The 20155-nt window shown below is 44.3% G+C and overlaps 1 protein-coding gene across 2 annotated transcripts; it reads right to left on the bottom strand.

The window, feature by feature from the left end:
- Nucleotides 1-379: 379 nt before the first annotated feature.
- On the bottom strand, nucleotides 380-19691 carry LOC144695927 (tissue alpha-L-fucosidase-like). 2 transcript variants are annotated; one of them, XM_078567015.1, is made up of 8 exons: nucleotides 19286-19689; nucleotides 16285-16419; nucleotides 15049-15186; nucleotides 14239-14344; nucleotides 12571-12771; nucleotides 11824-12011; nucleotides 5409-5508; nucleotides 380-4095 (listed from the first exon to the last, which is right to left on the bottom strand). In XM_078567015.1, the coding sequence occupies exons 1-8, from the start codon at nucleotides 19639-19641 to the stop codon at nucleotides 3955-3957; spliced, it is 1365 nt and encodes a 454-aa protein (XP_078423141.1). In that variant the 5' UTR covers nucleotides 19642-19689; the 3' UTR covers nucleotides 380-3954. The 2 variants fall into 2 exon arrangements, with proteins under 2 accessions (XP_078423141.1, XP_078423142.1); XM_078567016.1 differs by lacking the exon at nucleotides 15049-15186 and having other exon boundaries at nucleotides 19286-19691.
- Nucleotides 19692-20155: the final 464 nt, after the last annotated feature.

Below are 20155 nucleotides of genomic sequence, written 5' to 3' on the forward strand. Positions count from 1 at the left end.
AAACATCCATCTGGTCTTACACACATAATAGCCAATTCAATGGCATGCCAAAGCATGAGTCAGCATCTTCAGAATAGATGTGGAAAAGATGGTTAAAAAAACACATCTGTTACAGAACCTAATAAAAGACAAACTAAATTACATCAAGAAAGAAAGAAAGACTGTCATTTATATAATACCTCCAAGATGTTCCAATACAATTAAGTACATTTGAAATGTAGTCATTTCTGTAATGTATGTTATGGCGCAGCGAGTGGTAGATGTGGAGTTGTTCAAATCCCAGAGGGAAACTTGAAACAACTGCCACAACTATTTTACAATTTGTATTTATTTCAAGTTGCGTGCCTTGAATTCAGGAGTAATAAGACCGAGTCTTAAGTTCTTTACAAAACTAAATTAAAACTTTATTAATAAAAAAGGATTTTAAGCACATACATAGGTTTACAAATTACTACTTTGATAACTTGCAATTACACCTCCATTAAGGCAACAGTAAAACCACACAGATTTAAACAGAATCAGGCAAAGAACACACCCTGGACAGTCGAATTCAAAGTGAGTTTTTCTCAGCTTTGGTTCCTTGTGGACTTGTGCAGCTTGAGGCTTAGATGTTGGAGGCTTTTCACACTTGTTAGATCTTAGAATTCCTTCTTTCCTACACACAACCTCAATTCCTTTATACAGATTTCTCCCTTTTCAATGTAAATCCCATTGTCCCAATATGTCTTTTCAACTCTACTTTTCTAACAATAAAAATCTTTCATAGTATCAATTTTATTAGTAAGCTTTGGGAAAAAATAAACACTGTTTGGCTTAGCTTCTGTTGGCTAGGTGTAACACTCTACCACCTCTTTGAAATTCACTACTCGGGTCTATCTAAAAATGCAAATTTTCATTTTACACCTCACATTCTACAACTTCAACCATGCTTACCTGTTTAACATTTCAAACCTAGCTTGTCTTCTGGTACATCAAAGCCTTCAGACCAACTGTCTTTAATTCAATTGAGTCCCATCCACACACACACCACACACTATTCCTATCATTACATTAAATTCCAATAACGTTATGAAAATTATTCTATTTTCCTGACATATAGGACATGCAATCACACAGCAAGCTGCCAGAAACGCCAATGAAATAAATGACCTGATATGGCAATTGTGGAAGTGGGGTGGAAAGAGGGTTGGGAAGTGTGGTAGCTTGTGTCCTCGTTCTGCTCCAGACTAACAAATCTTTTAGGTTTTTGCCTCTTTTAAAATCTGATGTTATGATATATTGGCTCAGTGAAACGACATCCACTTTTAACTTTTCAACACGATTCTAACCACTTTATTTATTTGTTGGGTCATTGTGTAGTATGTTGTGTAGGTTGACCAGCTCTCTCAAAAAATCAGACTTGATATGTCCGAGGAATCTTTTTGTGTATCCTCTTTATCTTAATGCAGTAAAAAGGGCAGCAACTACTTGGTTGAAACCTTTTGGTTTTGTGCACGTGATGAAACACAGTCGCTGTGACCTCATCAGTCAGCAGAAGATATGTTTAGGGTGATCGCTCTTTGTATGCAGAAGTGCGTGTCAATTATTTTGAAAAAAAACTTTTGTCACTAGCTGATGCCAGCTGTTTTCTTGTGCCAGCTTAAATACTGTATGTCTAGGAAATTAACGCTTTCCTGTGTGTGGCTTTAAGTTCAACGAAGGGGTGATAATTATTGGGAATATTGATGAATTGTTCGAATTTCACTTCTGTAAGAGTGCAAATATCGCCACTCTAAATATCTGTAGTAACACATAGGGAGCCTGGGAAACTTTTTAAACACGCTCTCTTCTCACGCTTCCATGTGTATGTTTGCATCAGCTGGAGTAAATTTCTTACCCATAGCTGTGCCTTTGGATTGCAGATAAAATTCATTATTGAATTCAAAGTCATTTTTTGATAAACATAAGTGTAATAACTGGATTATAGCTTCATCTGGTCTTGTCAAGCTGGAGAAATTTATTGAAGATATTTCAGACAGCCAGCATAACTTCGTCTGTTTCTATATTTGTGTGCAGTGCAGACATTCAATGCCCATTGTAAAATGTATGGCATGGTGGTGGGATTTTGGTGAGGGTGGGGCGGTATAGGTCTATAGTTATTGAGTTAACCATTTCTATGAAGTGGTATATATGTTTAATGCAACCAGGGTGCTTCAGTGCTAAGGGGTTCCAAACTACATCTCATTAAAGCACGGATGATCATATGAGAAGGTGCATTACCTTGGGAAACAAAATCACTGAAATGTGTTAGCTGATTTGTTAGCTGATGCCTAGCTCAATGCTGCAGGATTAATTTGTGTATATTCCCCTTGTTGTACAGTTGGACCTTTTGGAAGTCAGTATCCAGATGTATTCATCAGCAGTCACTTTAAACAGAAATATTCAGAGGAAAGAAACTTGAAATTAGCAGAACAAAACCAAAAAATGCTGCAATGCGCTAAATGCTTACAATTAATTTTTAAAAGGGGCCACAGATGTGAGATTTATTCCTAATAATTACCTTGTACCAAATAGTTAGAATTTTCATTTTGGAAATGGAGTATTGGAGATTTCTTTATAATAAATTAACAAAAACACCTTATTTATGGATTCCAAGTTAAAAGTTTTAATAACATTATTAAAAATAACATGTTATTAAAACTTTTAATTTGGAATCTATAAATAGGTCTTGGTATTTGTGCTATCTTATCCATGTAAGAAAGGAAATCTTTTAAAAAACTGATACAAATACAGAAGGTAATGGGCGGGATTTTCCACTCCCCCCCTCACTGGGTACTTCCAGGCCAATGGTCAATGGACTTCTGGCTGGGGCACCACCTCGCCCGCAACGGGGCCAGCAAATCTCAGCCAATGTTTTTATGTTATCACTTAATGTAGGAGTTAGTGAGAATGAAAAAGGAGCTCTTGAAAAACAAAAAGTACCTCCAAAACCATGGCTAGGATTTCCCGGTCGACGAGCGGGGGCGGGCCCCGCGCGCCGAAGCATAAAATGACGTGGGATGATGTTGGGCAGAACTCCCAACGTCACCCCTCCTCATTTCAATTTTCAGGTCGGCAGGGGCTCAGCAGAATCAGCTGTGCGTCCGCCGACCTGTCAATGGCCAATTCAGGCCATTGACAAAATAGTTAAAGTGATTAATGGACCTGCCCGTCCAACCTAAAGGTTGATGGGCAGGCCAGGAATCCTGGCAGGCTTCAGAAAAAGTATGAAACCTCATCCACGGGCAGGATGAGGTTTCATGTAGGTTTTAAAATTTTTAATAAAATTGTCAATGAAAAAGTGATGGACATGTCCCAACTCATGTGACAGTGTCACATGAGGGAACATGTCAGGGAAATTTATTTCTTCTGTTTTTAAAATTTTTTCAGACAGTAGCACTTAGCCTCAGGGAGATGCGCAAAAGAGCGCACTCTCGGCTCAGGGAATCCCCTCCCCTACCTCCACAGGGAGCGCATTGCACTTCCTTGGGGGCATCACGCTGGGCAGGCCTTAATTGGACCACCCACGTAAAATGGCAGCACGCCCCCAATCGGAAGTGCACCTCCAAGTGCCGGCTCCTAAACTTCTCCCCGACAGGTAAAATTCTGCCCTATGAATCAAATTCCACCACTAAGCCTCACAAATGTTTAGTTGGGTGACATAAGCTGTGATCTGCACAATAACCCTATCACCATAGTTATTATTTATCCTCTTGGCACTGCCAAATCCTAAGGCTGGCATTTCTAAAGGAAACAGTGAATCAAATTTATGATCAAGTTAACAAAAAAAGTAAAAGAAAAATCACAATGATCTATAATCAGAATAGAAAAAAATGAATCATACTGATTTACATTAAAAATTTAAAAGCAATTGCTTTGTCAAATAAGTGCCAAGTTGCTTAAAATCCTTTTTAAGCCAAGAGCTGCTTCTCCTGATTACGAAACTCCTTCGAGCTTCAATGTCCAACCATTTTGCGATGGGAGAGTAAACAGAGAAATAGAGGACAGGAAGACGAGGATGCCCTGCCCAGGAGAACTCTTCCATTTCAGAGGCTCAGGGATTCCCAGCATTGTCACCTGGAGACAGAAAAAATGATATGAAGCAAAAGGTCAATCAACACATCGAGCTTGTTTCTTCCCCAGGCTGCTTAGACCTGCAAGCAGGCAGATAGGGCCTCAGTTTAACATCTCATCTGAAAGTTGGCACTTCTGATGGTGTAATGCTCCTTCAGCAGTGGACTGGAGCATCAGTCTTTTTTTTCATGCTCAAGGCCTGGAGTAGGACTAGAACCTGTAACCTTATGATTCAGAGGTAAGCGTGCTACCAACTGAGCCACAGCTGACACATAGGCAGGCTTACACTCACTTTAGGGAGACTAAAGAAGGAATGTCTACAAGCTGGTACAGTTTATCAAGGAAGGAGAGAAAAGAACTGGGAATTGGCAATTGGCATACAATCTTCTTGGGTGGATGTGGAAGGTAGAAAGGGGAAACAAAGTCAGAGACAGGAATAATGAAAGAGGGCACCACACAATAACATGGAGATGGATGTACAGCCAAGAGAGTTTATAAAGATTAGTAACGTGGCCTCAGTTGTAATCATAGCAAATTTTAATCTTCCTGACATTTTCTAGGATTTGGGAGCAATCAGTATGTACGAGGTAATTTACTTCACCAATCTTACGGAAAAGGGACAGCAGTACTGAATTTGCTCCTGACTAATAAGGATATGCCAATTAGCCAAGTTTAAGTGGAAGACCATTTGGATCCCAATGAACATAATATCTGGGTTTTTTTTAATACATAGCAACAAGAAAGCAAAACCAACATGAATGAAAAGGGAAGACATGGAAGGCATCAGGAGATAGAAAGGGCATATATAATTCTGAAATATCCTGGGAAGGAATAGGAAGTAACAAGGCAAAAGAACTAGAAAATTCAAGTTAATGAAGGCCGAGAAACTGTTGAAAGATGTAAAACAGAAAACATTAAATGAATAAAGAAGAAAATATAATAGGCAACAGCAAAGTGTTCTTTAAGTATATCAGGAGCAAGAGAAGGTCAAAAAGTGATATTGGATCAGTCAACAGTAGCAGGCAGTTCAGGGTGGATAGTCACTTAGGACAACGAGGGGTCTAAGATGGGATGTGCGGGGGCGGGGGGTGTTGGGGATGAAGCGGGGTTGGTGGGGATGGTGCACAGAAGGGAAAGACATATCTGAGTGGAAAAGGAGTACAAGGGAGATTTCAGGCTGGAGTATCCTTAGTATCACAATCACGGATAAACCTGTTATCCAGCTCCTCCTACATTTCAAGAGGAGACAACTGTGAACAGGTCAGATAAAGGCGAAGAAACACAGTCACCAAAGGAAACAAATCCTAAGCACTTACTTTGGTGCTCGATGAGCTCTTTGGAGATTCCAGTTTCAGGACATTATCAGTGGGCCACTTTGTGAACACGGCATAAACTGAGGATCCCTTACTAGTGTACCTGGGGGCAAAGACACATCACAAAGGTAAACACTGAATTCAAAGCAGACGCTTGTGGGAAATGTGACTTAAAAAAGAAACCGCAAAGTTGCAACACATTAATATTTTTACAATAATCGTGACCTGCTGTCTGGTTGATTATTTGATTACACAGTCCACAAGAAAATGTACAAAGAAATCAAGAAGACTAGTGAACTCTCTGGGCAGAATTTTCCCTTTGGCGTGCGGGGGCGGGCTCCTCACGTCTTTGCATAAAATGAAGTGCGGTGATGTTGGGCGAACGTCCTGACATCACCGTGTGCCATCGCGATATTTCGCTGGGCCGGCACGCGATGATGTCCAACGCGTGCCCGCCATTAATTAACGGGCCACTTAAAGCCCTTGATTCACCAATTGACGCCGATTTTGAGTGCCAGGGCGATCTTCGGGTCGGCGCACGGGTGCAACAGGCAGGCGGGTCGGACACATTTGTATTAACCTCGTCCACATGGGTGGAATAAGAGGGCTCACTGGGGTCGCGAGTGTGCACAGTCAAGTATTTATTTTTGAAAGTTTTTTAAACTTGCCTGTGTGAGCTGCAGTACTTCAAATCACATACCAGCTGCTTTTTCTGGACTCTTAACCTTCAGGTCAGCACTCTGCAGTGAGGAATCTTTTCTGGGCCTGCAGGTTTCAGGAAGCCCTCCCTTAGCCTGGGAATGGGAGCTGAACTCTCCACTGGAGGCAGCTCCTCTGAGGAGGAGGGGAGGGCTAGAAGGGGAAGGAGGCCAAAAGTGCACATTCAGCCTCCAGGGGAGCCACCTTTGGGAGGACAGGCGCAGGCAAAAGGGGCGCAGGGCCAAGAGGTAGTCCAAGGCGGAAGGGGCTACAGAAGACTCCACTATCCTGCTGCCAGGGCGTACAGGCGGCGAAGCAGCTACCTCAATATGTCTGAGGTGCAGTGCCGAAGGAGGCTCCGTCTCCCAAGAGAGTCAACTATATCTGTCAGATGATAGGACCTGAGATCTCTGCTAACTGTTTGGGTAGGCACCCTATGCCAGTGGCTCTGAAGGTCACAGATACCCTCAATTTCTGTGCCTCTGGCCCCTTCCAGGGATCGGCAGGTGACCTTTGTGGTATCTCCCAATCAGCTGTCCACACTTGAGTCAAGCATGTCACAGATGCTCTGTTCAGGTATGCATTGACCTTCATCCACTACCATTGGGACCAAGCGAGCCAGAGGCTTCGCGGCCATTGCTGGCTTCCCCTGCGTCCAGGGTGCTATAGACTGTACACATGTGGCCATCAAGGCGCCAGCAGGTGAACCCGGCGCCTTCGTCAACAGTAAGAGCTTCCACTCCATGAACGTGCAGATAGTGTGTGATCACAGGATGCTGATTCTACAAGTCTGTGCAAGGTACCCAGGCAGCTCCCATGACGCCTGGTGCCGAGGCTCTTCAGTGCTCCAGCCCGGCTTAATGGATGGCTGGTGGGTGACAAGGGCTATCCCCTCAGAAGGTGGCGCATGACGCCTCTCCGCCATCTAAGAACAGTAGCTGAGCAGCGGTACAATAGGAGCCACACCTCCACAAGGGCTGTGGTGGAGAGAACCATTGGTCTTCTCAAGATGCACTTCTGATGCCTGGACCGCTCAGGGGGCGCACTCCAGAACCCCCCAGATCGTATCTCGGTTATAGTGGTTGCATGCTGCGCTCACCACTATCGTGCGCTGGAAAGGGGGGAACGCTGTGGACAATGAAGGCATCGACACATTGGCTGCGGATGCATATGATGAGTCCAGCAGTGAGTCCGACGATGAGCAGGCACAGGGAAATGATGAGGGGGTAGATGCTGACCCAGGCATACTGCAGGGAGGCAGGGACACCCAGGAGGCTTTAATCCAACGAACCTTCAGCTAACACACCACAGATGGACCACCAAGACAAGCCTGGGCTGTAGGCTCGATGCTCGACACCTAAGTGCAAAATCTGCCTGGTTAGGAACAGTCACAAAGGGCCTTGGTAATAAAGCTGAATGTCCAACAAAGTACTCATTACAGTTTTGGAAACCATACACATGCAGAAGAGGCAGCCTCAGCCATGGTGACATATCTGAATTTAATATGTCAAGCAAACCAACTTATTCCAAAAAAAAGACAATAGTGTTACAAATCAAAACAAATCATAAGGACCTCATCGCAGGCCAACACAAAAGCACCAGTGAAAATCCCGTGGTGTGCCTAAGGTGCCTTTTGTTTTCGTTTCCAGGTGCTACGTTTTGGTGCTGCCCCATCGCTTGGGAGTGGCATCTGAGACAGCCTGCTGACTCTGCTGTCCTGTTGGCCTCGATGACCTTGGCAGTCGTCCTCTGGCCCGTGGAGCCTGAGCTGGCCCCACCTGGGAGGGAGCTGCCAGTTCCACAGCTGGCATCTCCCCAGTCGTCGCAGCCTCGTCGGATGTTATGGTCACTGGGAGAGGGGCAGAGGAGCTGCCGTTCTCATCTGAAGCGCCCTGAGAGGTGCCCACAGAGACGCCAGGCAGCTGCTGCACCAACGTGAGGTTGCTTCGCACCTCCCTGCTCACTGTGGATGGATGGGCACCGAGCTGGGAAAGTTGATGCCCAAACCAACTCCCACACTGGCACTGACCAGCTGAGGTCATTGCCAATGTGAGGGCTTGCAGGTCCGAGAGCATCCCCAAGAAGCTCTGATTGGTCTCCTGGAGTCGGCTCTCCACGAGAGTCGCCACTCTCTCCATGGAGGACACATGGCGCTCGGACATGTGGCTCATTGTTCCGGCGAGTGTCCGTGTAGACTCCTCCACCACGGACACCAAGTCAAGCATAGCCTCATGTATCTCCCCCAGATGCTCCCACACACCCGGCCACATTTCCTGCACCTGCTGCATTGCGGACAACTCCAGAGGCACATCATCAGGCACCGACTGAGCATGTGCCTGGTCCCCTGCAGCCCTCCTACTGCTGGCACCATGAGCACTCTCTGTCTCTGCCAGCTCCTCCAGCGACTGTGAAGTGCCCTCACCGATGTGCCCCAGGACACTAGCTGATGTTTGAATTCCCACCCAGGTGCTAGTATCTGCGCTGGTGCCTGCCTGGCAGAAATGGTGTGACGCTGGTGAGACCTCAGGCCCCTCACGTGTGAGAGGGGGCATCTGTTGCTCCTCCTCCCGGCCCTACTCCGATGATGCTGAAAGGAAGAGCAAGGACAGTGGATCAGTTAACGTGGAGACAATGTCAAAGCACATCCCTGTCCCCCGGATCACTATGTACTCATCCTTCCATAAGCAATGGTCAAACCATGTTGCAAAAATAGATCGATTAACATTCAGCAGTGCTATGGCTGTTGGGAGAACAATGCTGACCTCACTGTTGGGCATAAATACCTGGCCATGGCACCCCAGCCTCGCCGACACCAGTGGACCTGGGTTCATGGCACCTCTTCAGATCCAGGGCCTCCTGCTCAAAGCGGCTAAGAATGGCAAACTGCGCCAGGCCGCCACCAGCCCTTGCACGCTCTGCCATGTTATGAGCCTGAAAATGAGAGACGAGCATTGATTTGTGCAAATTGTACATGGACTCACTTCGCGCACGGCCCAGCCAACCAGAGTGGGACATATCAGGGCTCCAGTGCCTCCTCACCCCGCTGCTGCCGAACACCCACACAAAGATGCTAGGCCTGTTCCCCACTGCCCCGCACCCCCCACCCCCCCCGCCACCCTCCCCTTGGCCACATGCTGCCTACATCACATTAGGCACCATTTGCTATATCCTTCCATAGCAAGGAGTCGCAAGTACGTGGAGCGCAGAGAGCAGCAGATGGTTTGTTGCCACCTTGAAGCTCCCCTCCCAGCAGGTCATCACCCTGAATTGGACATGTCCTGGAATTCAAACACAACGCCTAGGTGCAGCTCCTCCAGGTTGCCCCCAAACCAGTCATGTGGGTCTCAATGTAACACATACTGCGGTGGCAAAACACATCTCTTCATCAACCTGTCAGGCTGACATCAGCATGGGCAATATCTGCTGGCCCACCCAGCAAAGGATGCATGCCGTCAATGATTCAATGCAGTCAGACTTGGTGGTGGGGAGGGCGGGAGACAGCAGTGGGGTAAGCCGACCTGCTGGGTTAAATGCCCAATGCCAACATGGTACTCACCCTTCCTGAGTGCAAGTCATTGAAGCGCTTGTGACACTGGATCCAGGTGCGCTGCACCACATCGCGGGAGCTCACCACCTCCTCCCAAGCACATTTCATCATGTGGGGAGGCCTCCTCCTCCCATCCTAGGGACCCAGCACCTCCCGCCGTGCTGCCACCTCCTCGAGGAAGGCAGCAAGGCAGTCATCCGAAAAACAAGGGGCACACTGGCCCCCCACCCTAACCTCCGGCCTGACCTGTCCCGCTGGCCTACCCTCCGGACTGGCCTGTTTACCAGAAGCCCTCTGGTGAGCCCTTCTATTTGCCATTGTGAGCAGCCTTGTAAAGGCTGCCAGCGCTTCATATAAACAGGCCGCTGGGTTGCCATTGGACCTGGCGGACAGTGCACTCCCGCCGCCGCCACCGCTCGCTCCCGCTATCCTCGGGAATCGCACATTAGGCTGGGCGGGCCTTAACTGGCCCACCTGCGTAAAATTGCGGCAAGAACCCGATCGCAGGCAGCAATCGGGTCTGTGCCCACTCCCGCTCCGCGCCCCCCCCCCCCCCCCCCACCAACCAGAAAATTCAGCCCTCTTATTTCATAATGTTGTCTTTGTTTTTTCCACTACAATAAGTTCATTGTTTAGCTTCAACTGCATTCTGGCTTTACATACCCATCATACGTCAACACTGAACGTTTCTATCTCCAAGCTCCAGGCATTATTGAACTCAAAAATTCTGTTTTTCTGATATTCAGTGACAAAGTCTCACAGGGAACATGAGTGTTGAAATTGTGCAAAGGTACATCTGAAATTCGATACCACAGTTCCAAGGGGGTCCTAGGAAACCCACAGACGTGACATCACTTCCACAAAACTGATCTTCATCAATTGCACACAGGTGCAGTAACTACAGAATTTGACACTGTCCTTAGGGCATTTTCAACACTCAGATCATAAGCCATAGATCTTTAGCTTTAGTTTTGTAGACCTATGGCGGGAATCAGTATTGAAAAATTTCCTTCAAAAGTAATGATTGTTGGGAAAGAAGCAGCATCACAGAATCTGCTGCTACACATCCAGCACTTGTATGAAAAGCTGCATGTGAGCTCTCTTGATGGCTGTCGGTAACTACACTGCCTGGTGTGAAAGACTACAAGACCAGCAAAGACCTAAGTTTGATATTCAAATGCTATACTAACCCCAGTATAACAACTGAATTTTGATATTGACATTGGCGAGGGAATATACTCAATCATAACAGATCAGCAAGCTGCTGTAGAAACACGAATGTCAATCCACAAAGGTTACTTTGTGAAAGTATTTTATTTTCAACATTCAGTGTTTATACTTTTATTAACCACGATTCTTGTTCTTTGTTCAAACCCCTCCACCGCCACATCTCAACCTGCCTCAATGTATGGGACTCCATCCACAAACATTCACTCCCTCCACCACGACGCACAGTAGCAGCAGTGTGTACCATGTACAAGATGCACTGCAGGAATTCACCAAGCCTACTTCAACAGCACCTTCCAAACCCACAACCACTACCATCTAGAAGGTCAAGGGCAGCAGACACATGGGAACACCACCACCTGGAATTTCCCCTCCATGCCACTCACCATCCTGACTTGGAAATATATCGCCGTTCCTTCACTGTCACTGGGTCAAAATCCTGGCACTCCCTCCCTACAGCACATGGACAGTGGTGGTTCAAGGCGGCAACTCAGCACCACCTTCTCAAGGACGATTAGGGATAGGCAATAAATGCTGGCCTAGCCAGCAATGCCCACATCCTATAAATGAATTTTTAAAAAATCACTGCCAGCTACATCCCTGCACCCTGCATCCCACCTCCCTTCTGAAATCTCCTTGTTCCCCACACTCTCCACTCCACAATTGATGACTGCTCCTTCAATCACTAAGCACCTGCCCTCTAGAGCTCCTGTTCCCCTGACCTATTATCTCTTTTCCTCTCCCAGCCACTCTTGTACCCTTTCCTACCTTCTGTTTAATATCTACTCTTTGTCCATAGCCCTCTCTGCATGTCAGCACCATCAAAGAAATGTTTCTTGTTTGTTCTTAAGCATAAAGTGCAAGTGAAGGTAACTATGAAGAATGGGACAATGAAGTGAAGGGAAGAGAAACAGCTGTGCTATATTTAACCCTGATAGACTTTACCATATGTTCGTAGAGTTCTCCTTCTGAACTCGCCATGGTTTTGATGCATATATTGCTTCACCATTAACATTTAGCCATTGTCCCACGGCCTCCAGCCTTTCTTGGAAAATGACAGGGATAGTGCCTTCTTTGGTCGGACCAATATTAAGTAGCAAGTTGCCTCCATAAGACACTGTGTCCAGCAAATTCTGTCAGAGAAAGAAAAGTTAGCAAGATAGAGATATTGTCCACATTATCTGCGGTTCCTGTTTTAATCCTTGGCCTCATAACAGTAATGGGACACATGTTTTTTTGACAGTTCCACAGCACCCAACACATTCAGAAAATTTACTGTGTTGCCATTGTCGACATTATTTCATTTCCTGCTGAATAAATAGCCCTAATTTGACATGATTAACATTGACCAAAAAATGTGGCAGACATTTTTCCGTTCATCTGCAAACCCTATAAACATATGGTTATTATATGGAGCACCAACAGACTGTTTATCACAGAGGCATCACTGCTGTACCCAATGTCCAATGCACTTTCAAGATAGGATGCTTATTGGCAATCAAAAGCACCATTCCCAAATTCAGGAAGATTCAGGCCAATTGTAAAATCTCAGCACAGACTGGGTAACAACCTGGGAACCTTCCTGATCTGAATGGTTCAGCTGCTCATTTGATAACAGAGCTCCATTGTACCTTAACCTGAATTTATTACCATTTTAGTAATGTTCAACATTGATTAATCAGGAGTACGTACAGTGATAATGGATGGCAAATCCATCACTTCACTCAAATGCATGTTTCTACGATATCCCCATGACGTTTTGTCAACCGTGGTGCACTTCTCCCATTTGTGGTTTGGCAACGTGCTCGGGGTGTATTTGTCCGCACAGTTGAAGAAGCCGCCATGTTTACAGTAACAGCCAGCTCCCCAGCGGTCATTGGTTACCACAGTATCCTAGCGACAGAGATAAAGGAACAGATATTTATATAGTGCCTTTCAAAACCGTAAGACATTACCAAGCACTTTGCCTTCAGTGTAGTACTTCTAAAGTGTAATTACTGCTGAAATGTAGGAAACATTGGAACTAATTTGTGCACAGCAAGATTCCAAAAACAGAAATAAGATAAGAACTAGATAGTCTGTCTTTCTTATTTACATGATCTTGGTAGAGAGATTGAGCCCAACAATATCAGATCAGGACCACTACCCATCTTTTTTGTCTGGATCGCAGCATTTGGTGATCATCCTGCGGCTCCCACTTACGCCTCCTCCAGACACATTTTTTGTTTCTTAACTTCTCCCATTACCATCTCCTTGGCCTTGCACCATCATCCCTTTTGTCCTTTAATCTCTCCTGCCTTCTACCCAATCACAGGCCTTCCCTTTTGTTCTGTCCTGCCCCCCCCCCACTACCCACTTTCCCCTACATTGCATTCCCTACATTATCTCTCTCAGTACTCCCAGTTCTGACAAAGGATCATCAGCCTGAAACATTCACTTGGTTTCTCTCACCATAGAATTTGACAAATGTATATGATTTGGAAGTGGGAGGAGGAGGGTGGTGGCAATCGTTTCAGTCTGTATGCATACCATGGGATGTGATGAAAAGTAACTTCCTGGGGAAATAGAGACCATTCAGAGATTACAGAGCACATAAAGGAAGAATGGAGTGGACAAAAAGGAGGTAACTTTATGTCTCTATATGTGAGGGACACTTGGAAAGGAAAAGCAATGGATCCTGCTAGAGGTACAAAGCTACAAAGTGAACATCTCTAACTTGGAGAAAACTCAAAGCTAACACAAAGGGTGCTGTAATTGATAGGTTAACATAGTTATAAAGGCAATCCAAAGAAATAGGAAGGGGACTGAGAGCTAGAATGCTATTTTAATGGTACATTTCTATCAAATTCATCCAAATTCTGGAAACTCAAGCAGTTCATAACCCAGTTCACTAAGACAGCCACAAGGGATAGTGCTCACCTTAGGCTGGTATCTGTCAATGACACAGAATTCCAGCATCAACTCAATAGGCTGAATGGTTTACTTATGTGCCATTATGACTCTACAAAACATACAAGGTGGAGGTTATACCATCCCTGAGGGTGGGGAGGGAGACACTGGCCACAGAATGGCCAAGTTTAACATGAGCTGCAAACAGGAACGCCCAGGATCAGAAGCCAAATATGTAATTTTAACACAGCTAAATTCAATGCAATGAGGGAACAATTAAAGCAATTGGATGGTGGAAGAGAGGGGAGTTGTTCAACAAGGGAAATGGAACATCTTTAAAAGATATGATGCTGAATACGCAGGGTAAAAAACAATAAACTCAGTTTAACAAGCCAGAGCCAAATAGATTTTTTAATAAGTTAAATAATTATAATCCTCAGTAATGATCTTGTAAATATTGACAATGAGTACCTTGACGGGGCTATCATTGTAAAGCCAGGCCAGAAATTCAGTGGAATTCCAGTAGGAATCTGGTGCTTCCCAGTCTCCATCTGACCAGATTACATCTGGTTTGTACCTTTCGAGGGATAAGAAGCAAAATTCTGATCATTGATTGTGGTGGTAACTTAACCAACTTTAAATGCAGCTTTTTTTTCCTGTAACACATGATGTTTCTTGTGTCCCTAATAACAGGATTATTTACACTGGAGAAATTGGTGCATCATTTGGGGTCTATTCTGAATGGTGTTAAAAACTAACAAGAAGGAGTATCAAAAAATTATACCACCTTAGCTTTCAGCCGGAAAATTACACTGTGCAATATTATTGTGCAAACACCATATCACGTGCCTGAAATGATTCTGCTGTTATCTTAGCAAGGCTGTTTAACCATAACCATTTGGAAAGAAAGGAATTTGTTGCTTTCCCATACTAATACCACACTGTATCATTTTCAGGCAAGTTTACTGACTTGGGGGCAGCACGGGGACCTTTCAATTGAGATGGTGGAGCAGATAATTCTTGTCCATTTTAGAATGAATTCTGCTGAAAAATTCTCCCATACCTGACATGTCCCTCTCTCTCTCTCTCTCCCACCCACCAACACCATTTAAACTGATGATCCCAGCCACCTTTAGGGTTTGAAATACTTTCAGGTCTGCATAGTAAAGGCAGAGAACTGAATTGAGTCTGAAGTTAATGCCATCGCCTGTGCATAAACTCTGTGTTTCAGTAATGAAGTGAGCTCACAGACAATACTGCAGAACCGCCATATTTCATTACCTCATGACCAATTCGTACAGCTCTGGTAACGATTTTTCCGCAACAAATTTCTGGGTCTTGAAATGGTTCTTTTTATCATACAAGTAGAGAGGATGAAACCACTCTAAGAGAGAATGATACACTCCATAATGTAAATTCCTGTTGCAACAGAAGAACATGTTTGATAAATTAAATTTCAAAATTCATTTCTTTTTCAAAGCTTTCACACATTATGGGGAAAAAAAAGTGCCAGCAGTGTAAGATCAATAGTGAAACAACCATTGTGGGTATAAATAACCTCGGGAGCAATCTTATTCATTTTACAAGATCAGTAAGGCACTAGATGAATAAAACCTGGAGTTCACAGAGCATTTGAGAATCCACAAGGTTGTAACTAGTAGAGGTGCGGAACAACAAAAGATTCAGCAACGAGGAAATGAATGCCTCAAATGCATTAGCTAAGACTGTATGGAGGGAGGAGGTAACTGTTGATAAGGATAGGTGTACATGAAGTAGTCAGAGAGTGGGCTTTTAAGAGTGCTTGTGGGACTTTCCAAATGTACCCAGGCCATTATCCCCAGCAGTGCATTTCAATGGCTCAGACTCGCAAGTAATCCTCATTCATTGAGAATAGGAAACTCAGCTAAACGTTAACGGTTTCTCTTAACACACCGATCCCCACTGTCCCTTAACTAATGAAATTTATTTGCTTTGGCATGTATCTGCCATCTGAAGTTTCAAAAGCTGAAAAACAAAAATGCTAAACTTTTGGCAAATTTATCAGCAAGTTTCACTTCAGTTCTCAGAATCAGTCTGGGGATATTCCTGTTGAATTTAGAAAATGTCACAGAAAATAAAATGGTGGTTAATAATAAAATAATAATAAAGTAATGATTGTAAGACATTGCTTTAATTTTATTTGACATTTTGCTTTAATTTTATTTGACATTTCTGTAAATACAAGAAACAAAAACAAAATCATATCATCACAAAGACAGTTCAATAATTGCAGGGATTCACTGCACAGGAAAGTCTATGCACATTATACCAAGATACTAATTCCCATAGTATTTCCAGTTTTGTATTAATAATTTGTGAAGGTATTATTGAACAAACCCTGACCTGTATCAGGATGGTACATTTCGGAACCAGTCTGCCATATTGTGTGGGTTTAGTGTGGGTTTTCATTGTCAATATCCATCAATGTGATTATAAATACACTGCAATTTCCCCAAATGCATAAAATTAAGCACAAACCTTTTTCGAACTGCAGCTGCAAGGTCACCCACCAAATCTCGATGTGGACCTGTATCAACTGAGTTCCAGTTCCAGGACACAGGTGATCCCCAGTTTGTGAATCCTTCATGGTGTTTGGCTGTCAGAACCACATACCTGAAATCACAAACCACGAACTGTTGGGAATCGACACCAATGTCCCTGACACTTCTGTATATTATAGATTATTGCAAACTAAGGTCAGTCTATGAGAAGCAAAGGGTTCAACAAAAACTACATTGCACAGATTGATGTTTGACCTTCAATTCAGATTTTGTGTTTCACTTTTGGCAAGTATTGGAAAGATTTTCTTTCTACCAATATTTTTTTTTTCCTCAGGCCACACAAGTGACATTAAGAAATACATACTGGAATACTTCCAAAGCGGATCTGGTGTTATAAATGAAATTAATGCATTGAAATCCATGGTGGTGTTAGGAGTATTTTCAATGCATAGCAACAAATCTGCAGGAAGTGTGCAGCAAATGACTGGATTTAATGTGATTTTAGGGGCTATTTTGGTAACTGAATGTACATTTGCAAATAACTGCAATATGGGGACTATGTTCACCAGTCTATTACTAGGATGTAAAAACAGTCAATTCTCACCTGAAAGACTGCAATGCCAAAGCCTATAATCCACTGCAGAATAAAATCAATCTTGCAGTGACTGTGTCACAAATATAATGCTTCTGTCAAAACATTACAGACACATTAAATAAACAGAACATTCTAGCTATCATGGTGAGGTATGAAGAGAGGTGATCCTCTACACATTAGTAGGACAGACTTCAGTTTTAACAGACTGGGTGACCGCTTTGTAGAACACCTTCGGTCTGTCCGCAAGCATGACCCAGACCTCCCTGTCGCTTGCCATTTCAACACTCCACCCTGCTCTCATGCCTACATGTCCGTCCTTGGCCTGCTGCATTGTTCCAGTGAAGCTCAACGCAAACTGGAGGAACAGTACCTCATCTTCCAACTAGGCACTTTACAGCCTTCCAGACTGAATATTGAGTTCAACAATTTTAGATCATGAAATCTCTCCTCCACCCCCACCCCCTTTCCGATCCCTCTTTTTTCCAATAATTTATATAGATTTTTATTTTCCCACCTATTTCCACTATTTTTAAATGTATTTCCATCCATTGTTTTATCTCTACCTTTTAGCCTATTTCGATCCCTTCCCCCCACCCCACCCCTACTAGGGCTATCTGAACCTTGCTCGTCCTGCTTTCTACCCTTAATGTCACCTATTAGCACATTCCTTAGATAATATCACCATAAGACCATAAGACATAGGAACAGAAATTAGGCCATTCGGCCCATCGAGTCTGCTCCGCCATTCAATCATGGCTGATAAGTTTCTCAACCCCATTCTCCCGCCTTCTCCCTGTAACCTTTGATCCCCTTACGAATCAAGAACCTATCTATCTCGGTCTTAAATACACTCAATGACCTGGCCTCCACAGCCTTCTGTGGCAATGAATTCCATAGATTCACCACTCTCTGGTGGTACATACAAGCAAAAGCTGGCTGAGACTTTAAGGTAACCTCTTGCTGGAAAATTTCTATGTAGATTACTTGACCAATTAGTTCAAAGGGAATGGAATGTTGCACCAAAAGGTGTAGCATGGCCTAGTTCAGACAGAGGAACTTCAAAGGTAAAGATACAATGCAAACTGAACTGGAATATCCTGTGGTTGCGGAGATAATGGAAAATCATTAGTATCTGAGCCAAAACCACCTCCTGTTGAGCTATATCCCAGATTATGAACATGAACTGAGTTGAAAAGAAAACAGATCTGGGCGAAAGACATGTTTGTTTTTCCCTGCCAGGAATACACAAGGAAAGGGGTTTAAAAAGCCAACTGCAACCATAGTTCCATGTACTAGTCTGGTGTCCTGTTCTGGTATGTGTGCTGTGAAGGTCACAGCTGAGAATCACCATTGGGCATCCCTGTGCTTGCAGATAAAAAGTCCTTTCTCTCTGATTGCTGGAAGCAAGTTACAGGTCACCAAAGCCACGGTCAAAAAGGAAACAGAACAACTCCTTTCAGCTAAAAGCAAAATACTGTGGATGCTGGTAATCTGAAACAAAAACAGGAAATGCTGGAAAAACTCAAGCAGGTCTAGCAGCATCTGCGGAGAGAAAAACAGAGTTAACACTTCGAGTCCGTATGACTCTTCTTTCAGCTAACCTGCAGAACCAAGAATCTCCAAACCAACTGCTCAACTGCCAGCGTCAGCGCTACTGGAATCACCCCAGCTTAATGGCTGCTACGTTTCCCAATCTACTCCTCACGGACGAGCCAAAGGGCTGATTCATGTATCTTCTTAACTTTTATTTTCGGACTCAAATTCTCATTTCTAACCTGTGTGTATGTGTGTTGCAATTTTTTCCTCACGTTTAGTAACTAATAAACTCACTCTTCCTTTGATTCCCTTTAAAACATAAATACATTTGGACTGGGAAAAGGTATCCACGAGAGAAAGGGCCCTTTTGAAATTAAACCTTGTTGCGACCAACCGAGGTGGTTGAATAGAGAAGGGCTGTCAGTTCATCCCTCCGCACGCAGAAGCATAACACTTTGGCATAGCTCGTCAGGGATCATAACAAACTGGGGGAACCTCGCCTGAGGACCAGCCCTAGCAGTATCATGTGTCCCATGGTGAAATGTCATGTGGTGCGAGTCTCACATGATCAAACCTCAAAGGGATGCCGGCAGCCAGAGTTCAGCAGACCTGCTGAAATAGGCATTAAATATGACTTTGCTGGTATTGACCATACCCAGGACAATGAAAAGAAATTGCTGCCGGACTGTCGGATGCCATGATTATTTGAGTGGCAAACACTCTTTTTGCTTTAAAATTGTGACTAGTTTTGTTGTCTGTCAACTCCATAAGCAGCACTCAGTAAATATTAACTTCCGCCACTACTCATTCATAACATTTTCTGGGTTTTGGAAGTTTAATCTTGTACCTGGCTCCGGATTTCCGAATCACCTCTGCCCACTGATCCGGATCGAAGAACTCCGCGGTAAACGCTGTGGCGAACTCGCTGTACGTGAACCCCTCTGGGTAGTTCTTTTTCATAAAGTCTACATATTCCAGTCGCTGCACAGCTTTCCAGTTCCACCAGAACCACTCGCTGCCGAAACTGGGCACGGAAAAGACACCCCAGTGAATGAAAATTCCAAATTTACTCTCGTCGTACCAGGAGGGCAAGGGTCTGCTGTCCAGACTCTTCCAGTCCGGCTGGTAGCGGCGATCGGGAGCAACCCCCGGCCATAAAATGCCAGTAATACAAATGCAATTGACAAAACTCTTCCATCCCATGATCAGCAACCAGCCCCACTGTAATAGCTCGGGCGGAAATTGTCTCTCGCGTTATTTCCCTCTTAAAGGCTACTCTTGCGGTGGTGCAACAAATGTTCCGATTTTATAAGTAGAATCCCCTTGTTTATTTCCAAACTCCCAGTGTAACTATAAAGCACCCAGCTCCAGACTCGCAATTCTTTTGACAGCGATTCTTATCGCCGTTGAATATTCGAAACAAATTATGATCGTCAGACACAAATTAGCCTTAAAGTGGAAATGCCTCCCTGGGTGTGTGGGAAATCTTTGAGGTATCATTTTCATACTAAATAATATCGCTTTATTAGTAACAGCGCGCTGTGTCCAGCGTGATGTAAATAATTGTGTTGTGTCCTTCATAAACCCCCAAAAATAGGTTTTCTCAGACACTTCCCTGGCCCCTTGAGGACGACCCGCCCCCTCCGTTGCTATCTATCATTCATGCATATTAGTCCCATCACGTGGAGCTTTTCAAGTTGTGATTTCCGCTGATGCT

The sequence above is a fragment of the Cetorhinus maximus genome, chromosome 21, assembly GCF_964194155.1.
Source record: "Cetorhinus maximus chromosome 21, sCetMax3.hap1.1, whole genome shotgun sequence".
Classification (NCBI taxonomy): Eukaryota; Metazoa; Chordata; class Chondrichthyes; order Lamniformes; family Cetorhinidae; genus Cetorhinus; species Cetorhinus maximus.